The sequence below is a fragment of the Papilio xuthus genome, unplaced genomic scaffold (assembly GCF_000836235.2).
Source record: "Papilio xuthus unplaced genomic scaffold, Pxut_1.1 DF827756.1, whole genome shotgun sequence".
Lineage (NCBI taxonomy): Eukaryota > Metazoa > Arthropoda > Insecta > Lepidoptera > Papilionidae > Papilio > Papilio xuthus.
In genome coordinates this window covers 2,307,243-2,318,735 of record NW_013530893.1, presented here as the reverse complement: position 1 = coordinate 2,318,735, position 11,493 = coordinate 2,307,243, and the positions used below count along the sequence as shown (strand labels likewise).

At 33.7% G+C, this 11,493-nt stretch overlaps 1 protein-coding gene across 1 annotated transcript; it reads left to right on the top strand.

Moving 5' to 3' along the window:
• Positions 1-1,281: 1,281 nt before the first annotated feature.
• On the top strand, positions 1,282-11,067 carry LOC106116086 (myrosinase 1-like). Its single transcript, XM_013309827.1, has 8 exons — positions 1,282-1,322; positions 1,768-1,895; positions 2,123-2,790; positions 3,108-3,416; positions 4,097-4,335; positions 4,694-4,900; positions 10,254-10,801; positions 11,030-11,067. The coding sequence occupies exons 1-8, from the start codon at positions 1,285-1,287 to the stop codon at positions 11,065-11,067; spliced, it is 2,175 nt and encodes a 724-aa protein (XP_013165281.1). The 5' UTR covers positions 1,282-1,284.
• Positions 11,068-11,493: the final 426 nt, after the last annotated feature.

The window sequence follows — 11,493 nt, the reverse complement described above, 5'->3', positions numbered from 1 at the left end:
ATAGACTATGTGTTCTTCAAGACTATGTTCTACATCTATGCCAAATTTGAGAGATATCCAAGCAATCGTTCTGGAGATAACTTCTAACAAACATTCATCCAAATTTTCGCATTTATAATATTAGTATAATAAGTATTATGCCCTTGTTATAAACAATCAAACAGAAGAAATATCAGGGTATATAAATTCACACGTCAGATAATATTCTTAATCGTGCCGCTATCGATAATTACGTGAGACTAAACATTTATTGCTCGTGATAACATTGCCAGTCTTCTTATCGACATCGAGTAAAGTACTATTTTGATAAATAACACATTTAAATGTGTCAACAAATATAAAATAATCTTCTTATAATCTTACTAATAACATAAATGCGAAAATTTAGATGGATTTATGTTAGAAGATGGCTGAATTTATGAAATTTAGCACAGATGTAAAACATAGTCTGGAAGAACACATAGGCTACTTATTAAGATTTTCAATTACGCGCGGACGGATTTGCGGGCTCCAACTAGTATGCTATTTAAGCATACAAGCAATCATTTAAAACGCCATCTCTGAGAATACTAATCATAACCCTGGGGATAAGAAATTTCAGTGGGTTATTAGTGTGAAAATTCACTAAGGAAGATTTTAAGCCTAGCTAGTCGTTGGAGGGTGGCGGTTGTGTTCCGAACGGAGAACCCGCTTCCCCCTCGTTAGCGCCGGTGGCGACCGCCGTGGGGTTTTAGTCGGTGCATACCCGACATAACCACCTTTGTCCCAGCAATGATAGTATGCGTAAGGCACCCCACTTTAAAAAAAGGAGCATTTTTATAGTACCATGGTAAACTAACGGCCACATGACATCCTCAAACTAGTGAAGTGACCGCTATCTATAAGCATATGCAATATTTTAGAAGACAGAAATACTGTAAAGGAAGATATCTTTTGAAGAAACGAAGAAATTATGATTAGGAAACAGATGTATATCTTTTTCTTCACATCCCTTTAATATTCAAATCTACTTTATCTTTCCATACTTTCTTTAATGTTAAACATATCTATATAAAAATTGATATACAATAAAGTTTTATTTTTACTGATTACTGGTACAAATATGTGCAATAAAGGTCATGTATTTTGGTGAGGATTAAACAATGATCTAAGTGTAATTAAACCTTATTACTATTGATTACCGATAACTTTATCTTCATCCATAGGAGATCCTGATAAGATATTATTTAATGTTTATTATATGTTTGTAAAAAATGTCTAATCAGTTTAGTTCTTGGCAGTGACATGATGAATATTAGCACGTTATTTTTGGCAATATTCAGGTAAATATAAAATAATAATAAGTTAAAAAATTTAAATGTTGTTAGTAGTAGGTTTTTCCCGAAAGTTCGAATAACGAAACTAAATTGTCGTTATACAAACTTTCAAGAGACATCATCATAAACTTATATAAAAACGGTTAAAACACGTATGTTCGTCCGGTGGCAGCACCGACTAGTTTCGTGCCCATCGGGGCCCTTCATCAGAGTGAGTGGGTCTGGTATTATTTTGTCTTTTCTACAAATGAAACTTGAGATGTAAATAGTCATGTAAGTTATAGAATCTTCACATATCTGAGAAGAACTTCAAAAGAAGTGAAGTCAAACCAATCCCCAACAGGCTAATGGAACAGGCTATAGACTGATCACTCCTCGCTCAAAACTTTCGGACCTACATCGTGAGCTTGATATTTATTTGGGGCTTAAATAATAAAATTTTCTTTTCAAGTCTCTTTGCTGGCTATGGAGAATGCGGCAAAGGAAGAATGCAATATGCTTCAAAAACATTTCCACCGGATTTTAAATTCGGCGTATCAACTGCGGCTTATCAAATAGAAGGTGGTTGGAATGCTGACGGTATGTGAAAATTTAAACGAATCTAATTATAGAAATTCATTCTCGGTCCTTAAAAAATTAATCCCAAAATTATATTTATAAAAAAAATCATTCGAACGCCTCATAAATAACACGCGATGTCTAGATCGATTAAACTTTAACCAAATATTATTATTGATTTTGGGCTTGAGAGTTGTGGTAAAAATTGCGATAATACTAATTGTGTAATGTAATTAATTCTTTATTAGGTAAAGGATGGTCGATGTGGGATCATTTAGTTCGTACTGATCCTGAATTTATAGCTGACAATACTAATGGTGATGTTGCTGCCAATTCATATTATTTTTATAAAAAAGATGTTGAAATACTTAAAGAATTAGGCGTTGATATGTATAGATTTTCTATATCATGGCCGAGAATATTACCGTACGGTCGAGCGGATTATATAAATCCATATGGCATCGCATATTACAATGCGCTGATTGATGAGTTATTAGCTAATGGAATAACACCGTTCGTAACGATGTATCATTGGGATCTGCCGCAAAATTTAAACGAGCAAGGCGGTTGGTTGAATGAAGGATTAGTAGATATATTTGGTGATTACGCAAGAGTCCTGTACCAACATTTTGGAGATCGTGTCAAACATTGGTTGACAATTAACGAACCTTATGTTCATTGTTATCAAGGATTTGTTACTCTTCGTCATGCTCCTAGAGTAAATATGCCAGCGACAGGTTTTTACGAATGCGGTAGACATTTATTGTTGGCTCATGCGAAGGCATATCATATTTATCAGGAAGAATTTAAATCGCAAGGTGGACAAGTTGGGATAGTTTTGAGTATGGATTGGGCATATCCTGATAGTGATTCAGCTGATGATGCAGAAGCGGTTTTGGATTATTTCGCTTCCCATGTAAGTTGTAACTCAAATATAAATTGCGTTTGTACCGAGGAGTAACTCGATATGAGAAGTACAAGGGCAATAACTGAAGACTTTGTATAGAATTTCAGTCTCAAGACATTATTATAATAATAAAAAAAAACTTAATTATTATTATGTAAATAATAAGAGTACAAAATGTGCCAGAAATTTAACTTAAATGTTTTACCGCATTATGCTGTTTAGTTACAATTTTCGCTTAGTGGAAATTAACTTTTTTTATTTTAATGATTGCGTTCTAACGAAGTAACACTGAAGATGTTAAAACAATTTTATTTCCTCATATACAGATGGGAATATTTGCCAATCCGATATTCACAAGCGAGGGCAACTACCCTCAACGTTTGATCGATCGCGTTGCCAATATTAGTAGCAGTCAAGGATTCCAATATTCTAGACTCCGTCCATTCAGTCAGGAACAAATAGAATATATGAGAGGAACTTCAGACTTCTTAGCTTTGAATCATTACACCAGTGATATTGTGTATAGAAACGCTTCAGTTGTAGGAATGTATGAAGTACCTTCCTTCAATGATGATACTGGATTTGCAACATACAAAGATCCAAATTGGCCTGTTAGTGCCAGTGCATGGTTACGGGTATGTATATGTAATATTATTATTGCGATTGTTAGGATGTGTGGGTGGTATCCCCGAGAGGGAGCTGCCTCGGCAGCTGGCGCAGATGGGGCCGCGGACGAGAGCGAAAGCTTGCCAGGTTTAGTGGGTATCCCTCCGCTATGGAGGAGAATCCCACAAAACTACCGCGTCCCCCCTGGGGCGCGGAGTATGCATAAAGCATTCCTCTCTAGAAAAAAAAAGGATGTGTGGGTGGATGTTTGTTAGAAGGTATCTTCAGAACTGCTGCATATGTTTCTCTGAAATTAGCCATAGTATAAGTAGAACATAGTTTCCGTTTAAGAGTCGCAGGCAACGGCAAGTTAGTATAACAATATTAAAGAAAACTTTACGTGTTTTACAGTATGTTCTTATTAATAATATTACCTTGATAAATGATGAAATTTTTTATCTAAGTGTTTTCGACGTTTTTATTTAAAATTTTCAACAGCCAGTACCAAGCTTTAGAATTCTCTTGGTACTCGATTGTAAACGTTGGATCACCTAACATTAAATTCAGTCTTCAAACTAAGGTTATTATGGAGTTCAATTTATGACAAAATACCTAACAGCATACCTTGTGCAAATCTGTTTTTAATGTGAAAAATAACTTTATACATATTTACATTTTTTATTCATTAACTTATCTCATATATTTCCAGGAACACGCGCAAGGATTTTATAATCTTCTAGTGTACATAAAGGATACATACAACAATCCTACAATTTACGTAACAGAGAATGGTTTTTCGACCACCACTGGATTGAACGACAACGGCAGGGTTCAGTATATCAGGAATTATTTAAATGCTTTATTAGACGCCGTAGCTGAGGGTGTTGATGTCCGAGGATACAGTGCTTGGAGTTTAATGGATAACTTTGAATGGGCAATGGGTTATACGTAAGTAGAAGAATCTTTATATTTCTAGAAACATACTAAAGATGCGATCGGTTATGTAATAGATTTTCTTACGGTAACATTGAAAGGAAAATATGCGAAGAAATTCAATGATTTGTGATAAAATAACCCGCGTACTGGCCCAGAATAGATGACTAAAGACTACGTCTTAGTCAACCATACTGCTAACATAGATTAGGCTCTTCACTTGAGACGTATATGCCCTTAGCAGCTTGCTCTAACTGATAAGCGTATTATCGTTTCCATATGCATGTAGAAAAGTATGGGGATTTTGTCAATTATTACCTTATTCTTCCAACTTTTTTTAATATTGATAATTTAAATGATGATATATTTCCAGGCAAAGGTTCGGGCTTTACCAAATAGATATAAATGATCCCGAAAAGGAAAGAATTCCGAGAAAGTCTGCGCTGGTTTATAAAGAAATTATTAGCAGTAGATTTATTGACTTGGATTTCGATCCTAATCCTTACGAAGTTAGCGGTGCTGGCTATCTAAAGTCATGTGTTTTTGTAAGTATTGTAGCTTATTTATTAAATAATTTAATATAAATCATTCTTTTATTTTACAACATCCTGTATATCCTGAATTTTTTATTCATCATAATTAGACATTTTAGGAGTACTTTCATTTAGTACGAATCCATTTGGACTTCTTACGGGTGAAAATTTACATTTTAAACAATTAATAACTAGCTATAGCTCGCGACTATGTCAGCGCGGAATTAAAATAAGACGAAATTAGTGGCCTATATGTTCTTCCTGGTTATGTCCTACATCTATGCCAAATTTCAGCGAGATCCATGCAGCTGTTATGGAGATACAAACATACATCCGTGCATACATCCAAACATTCGCATTTATAATATTAATAAGAAATAAAATAAGGTATAGTTTATGTTAGTCGGAGACAATGTAGAATTCTAATTTTATTAAAAGCGTTCCAGTTATTTTTGCAGTCTATTCGTTACAAATGTACCATTTTTTTAACTTAAGAATAAATAAAAATTAACTCCTTTATTTAATTGCTACACGAACGTAATGTCGCAAACGAAAAAATACTACAATTCATTTAAACGAGGAAAGAAATAATTTTGATAAAGTAATATACAAAGAATATTTAAAATATTAAAGAGAGAATCAACAAACACTTTAGCGAGAAGCGCGGTGGAGCGTAATGGAATGTAAATTGGGCAAATATTTAATTCTGAGACATTGAAAATTCTTAAAGCTTACACATTTTATAATTATTGTAAATAGAAAAAAAAAACGTTGTGATTATTTAAAAAAAAAGATTATAAAAAACGTGTAAAATACATTAATGTAAATCATGATCAAAAGTAAAAACAATACTTTATTTCGCTAACAAAATATGATTTTTTCTAAAATAAAAAGTGAGAAATTGAAACAAATCTCAGTTATTGCCTTCGGTGATTTCCCAACGGACATAATTATTTTGCATTGCACTTGATTTTCTTTTTATAATCTAACTTTCTAAGCATCCATTTTTATATTACTTTCTAAGTCAAATCTTTTTGTATAAGTTCCTTTATTAACAGTTTTATATGAACCGACCTATTCATTAAGTATAATATAATAGCACGTGTATCGCTCATCAGCTCACTATACATCCCCACCGAAGGGCTCGGAACATATCCTATGTTAAAGGTGATAAGGCCATAGTCAACCACGCTGGCCAAATGCGGGTTGGTTGACTTCACACATATTTTGTAATTTCTTCTCAGATATGTGCAACGTAAGAACGTCGGATAATTGTATATATGTAAATCGAAAAACACATTGGTACATGACGGGATTCGAATCCAGGACCTACAGATTGAAAGCCAAGTGCTTGACCCCTGAGCCACCGACGCTCAGCACGTGTATACTACGTTTCAAATATTTATCATTATCTACGTAAAGCTTATCGTAACGTACCTTCCATTGTCTTTGGCAAAATAGAGAATATACGGAAAACTACAATGCTACAAAAATAAACAATAAAATCTTATTAATATTATAAATGCGAATGTTTACATGGATGGATGGATGTTTGTTAGAAGGTATCTCCGAAACGGCTCAACGGATTTCTGAGTAATCTGGAAAATATTTAGAACATAGTCTGGAAGAATAGCCTATTTATTGTTAAGCTCTTTTCCAATTCTGCGCGCAAGGAGTCGCGGGCAAAAGCAAGCAAATAATAAAACTACAATGCTATTAAAAACTACGAAACTAAAACTACTACTACTGTATATTATATACAAAAGACTACTATATATAAATACAAACGACACGACAGTAGAATTCAACGATGAAGTCACGAACTAATGTATACCAGGAGGTTGTTTGTAAAAGTAAACATATTTAAAGTAAATTTTGCTTTTAGTTTGGTCCATAGGCAAGCTATTTTAATTCACATTACGAGTACATTGGCATCAAATAAGCCACAACGTTACATTTGTGATATTACCTCTGATTAAAAGCCTCATTATGGGTGTTGTTTTAACTCGTATTGAATAAACAAAAGCCGTGGGATGCGCACTGATTGTTTTGTAAAGTGATTGCCTATCACAGCTCTATAAAGGTGAGTTTTCACTGCGAAAACAAATGTACAAAATCATTTAGTTATCTCTTTCCTTCAATTGCAAATATTAGAGATAACAATATGTTTTTATAAATTTGTTTTAGCAGTGAGAGTCCACGATAAGGTAAACAGTTTTAAATTTAATTGAAATATGATCTGTTATATGTCCGATTTGTTTTTAAAAAATAACAATTCTCATCAAACAATTTTTACATATTTGAAAAAGAAAAATACGGAATGATAATAAAAGTTGAATTTACTTTGCTCCGTTGACGCAAGTCGAAATTAGTGTTTGCAAGTTGCAAATAGCTTTTATAGCAGGAAGACAAATTGTTTCTGTCTTCGTTCTTCGGATGAATTTAAAGATGTTATTATAAACAGTCTTCACTGTTTTTAAATGTAACGAGAGTTTTCATTACATATTTATTTTGAAATCTTTTTAAAGAGAAAGTGAGATGACAATGTGTTTTTTATACGTGTTTCGGCAATGGAAATCCACAGCAAGACAGTATCAATAGGGAATGTAATGTCAAAAGAAATAAGAAAATATTTATAACGTAACTCCTATGTGTTCTTCCAGACTGTCTTCTATATGCATGTTAAATTTCATCAAGTTCCGTTCTGCCATTCAGGAGATACCTTCCAACAAACATCCATCCATCCATTCATCTATCTAAACATTCACATTTATAATATTAGTAATAAGTAAGATGAGGCAACATCAAAACTTAATGTGCAGATGAAATGTGCGTAAAGATTTAAGAACTAAGGAATTAATTATAATCCTATGTTTCAAAACGATTTGTGTATGGCTTTAGATGTCTAGAAATAAAATTTAGGCAACATATTGTCAGACTTTCTTTAATCTTTTAGCTTTTACGTTCAGTTTATTTTGTCAAATTGCACTTTGAAAAATGCATCCTTTCACATTGGCTGTTTGTAACATCTGCGCGCAATATTTCTTGTAATATTTGTAACAAGTTTTCTTTATTAAATTTATATAAAACTAGTGGCTACACGCGACTTCGTCAACGCAGAATAAAAAAAGGTTCTTGACAGACAGACGGACGGACAACAAATTGATGCTATAAGGGTTCCGTTTTTTTCCTTTCGAGGAACGGAACCCTAAAAAGTGGGCTAAGTTACTAATGCATACATCTGATACCTTCCTGTATTAAGCGGTCTAGTTACTTAGAACGAACATTTATTTTTACATTTTTACATTATTATATAATACTAGGTGTAACCCGTGACTCTATCCGTGCGGAATTAAAATAACTTAATTTGTAGCCTCCGTGTTCTCCCAGACTTTATCCTACATCTATGGCAAATTTCACTTAGATCCATCGAGCAGTTCATCCAGAACTGCTCGATGGATCCTTCAGTAACATCCATCCAACTAACCATCCAAATCTTCGCATTTATATTATAATATTAGTAAGATAGATGCGACTCAGGGAATCTGTAGCGTTCTAAAAAGGTAAAGAATGTTTGAAGTGAGTTAAGTATTTTTAAGTTTATTTCAAAAATACAAATCTTTCTCTTTATACAAAACTTAAAATTGATCAATAAATCAAGTTAAACTTTTAATACATGCAGCTAAAATAACTTTAGTTTGAAAATTACAATTTCTAATGTAAATTCAAACGATAACTTTAACGTTTTCCTTCAAATTCGAAATTTGAATTTCTATTTAGTAAGTTACAATCTGCACATTGAGGGGTTCCCCATTCTGAGCAGATTGTAGCTAAAACTTTGTTATACGAGTTCTAATAATATTTGCATGATATTCAAACTTTAAATTTCATATTGTTTAAAGAAATAGACAGGAAATTTGACTATTAATGATAGAACGATAAAAACAATTCGTTTAAGATCCGATTGACAATAAGATACTTTTAAGAAATATGACAATCACATTGGAAGTGACATAAATATATACCTAAACAACATTAACATATTTATTATAGTATCTTACTTCTTACTAATATTATAAATGTGAATGTATGGATGGATGGATGTTTGTTTGATGGTATCTCCAGAACGGCTGAACCTATCTCGATGAAATTTGGCATGCATATAGAACATAGTCAGGAAGAACACATACACTACTTATAAAGTTTTTAATTCCGCGAGTACGGAGTCGCGGGCGATCTCTAGTTACTTATAAACCTGAGTAATCGTCAGTAAATTTGGACTAAATAAACGTAAAATACAATACAACATCTCGTTACAGATATAGAAGCTGATAAAAAAAAACTTTATAAATAAATGAGCTTTATCTAGAGACAGGATGGTCAGAGAAAGCTTTTGATATTGAATATCTGATGGTATTCGTATAAAGGCAGTTTTGTTTCAGCGTTATCGCATTAATCAAAGTAAGTACTATCCGGCATCGTAAGCTCATTGGCATTGTAACAAAACTCGGAAGCTTTTAATGGAACTTTTTTAAGTATCGAAAGTAGATTAGGTTTTATTGTTTTTCTTTACAAGTTTTTTTTGTCGATAATATCCAAAGATGAAAATATAAAATAATACGAACAAAGTTTTGTTGAGTGTTAAGACTTTGAACGGTTTTATTGTAAACATTTTTTTTTCTATTAACAATTTTATGCTTTATTTCAAAATATAAATACCAGAATATTCATGTTGAAAATTTAAAAAGACTATTCACTTACTACTAATGACTTAAATTTATATGACGTTAAACAAAAATTTAATATTTTGGCTCCAAATATTAAAATAGTTAACAGTAATTCCCTTTACCTTTTAGGTTCGCCAATTTTTGATGAATCTATTTCGGAATATATTAATAATTCAATTACTAAATTTCAAAATTCTGCAAACCGTCTACATGAAATTAGTCCACATTATGCTCTTTGCGTCTTAAAATTCTGTCTTTTGGTTCCAAAATTTACGTATGTGCTCCGTTGCTGCTCCTTTTGGAAATCCGCAGATCTTTTATCAAATGTAGACGACTTAATCAAAATTAACTTAGAATCTATTCTTAATATACAGCTGAACGAGCAATCTTGGACCCAAGCATCCCTACCCATCCGTTATGGTGGTTTAGGGATCCGCAAAATTTCTAGTGTTGCTTTACCAGCCTTCCTATCTTCTGTCCATAGTTCAGCTAATCTCATAGGAAAAATTTTAAGGGCATTCCCTTCAAACTTTGAGATTGCTGGCTTGGAAGAAGCTAGAAATGCTTTCTTAATTGCATGCCCCGGTCAAAATTTTCCAGTTTCTCCAAATTTACAGAGGAGCTGGGATGATATCTTTTGCAAATTAACCTACGAAAATCTTTTAAATTATAGTATAGGTTCGGCGCGTGCTAGGCTTTTGGCTGTGGGTACGCATGAGGCTGGTTACTGGCTTCACGCGTACCCTTCGCCACATACAGGAACATTTCTGGAACCTGACACGCTCCGAATCGCAACCTGTCTTCGGCTTGGGGTTCCGGTCTGCGCTCCTCATAGGTGTCCCTGTGGCAGTGATGTCGACAAGCTAGGACATCACGGACTGTCTTGCCAAAAAAGTGCAGGCCGCTTCTCGAGACATGCCGCACTCAACGATATCATACGTCGGTCTCTTGCCACCGTCAACGTGCCAAGTCTACTAGAGCCAACTGGTGTAGCAAGAGACGATGGCAAGAGACCTGACGGTATGAGTTTGATTCCATGGAAGATGGGTCGGGTGCTGGTATGGGATGCAACCTGTTCAGACACGCTGGCCCCTTCCCATCTACATGGAACCAACAACAGAGCGGGTGCGGCTTGTGAAGCGGCTGAAAATGCAAAAGCATGCAAATACAGGGGTCTAGGCTCCGAATATCATTTTGTCCCATTCGGCGTCGAGACCATTGGTCCGTGGGGTCCTAGCGCTTTAAGACTTTTTAAGGACATTTCTAAAAAATTAATCGACATCACAGGGGACCGAAGAGCTGGCAGCTACCTCGGTCAAAGAATTAGTTTAGCTGTACAGAGGGGGAACGCTGCCAGTATCTTCGGGACCTTGCCTAAAGGGACTCCTTTTATTAACATATTTTAGTTAATTATTCGGTTTTTTTTTTTAATTTTATTTTATATCATAGGTTTAAGAGTTTATATATTCATAGAAATAAGGTTGTAAATAAATATTTTAATATGAAGTTACTAATGACTAATATATATGATTTATGTTTTTTTTTTAATTTTAATTAATAAGCGTGTTACCTCAACTCAAATATCTGTAGCTTATTTAGTACTATAATTAAAATTAAACACAATGAACTCTTTAATTAAAGCATTTAATCGCGAACGCTTGGAGCCAGTTTTTGCTAATTCAGCAAACGTGTCGACACCAACACGCGGCTCTTTGAATTTTCAAAACAAAACGCTCTATTTTAAATTGAAAACTGTTATGTCGCTTAAGTTTTTTTTTACGTATTCATTTTTTACATTTAAAAGCTTTATAAATTTAGCTACGGTTTCTAAAATCACGTATGCAACTGTAGTGGGATTTTTTACGTTTTATTTTTTAGTTTTTGTTTCAGTTTTGAACAGTACGAAGTCTAGT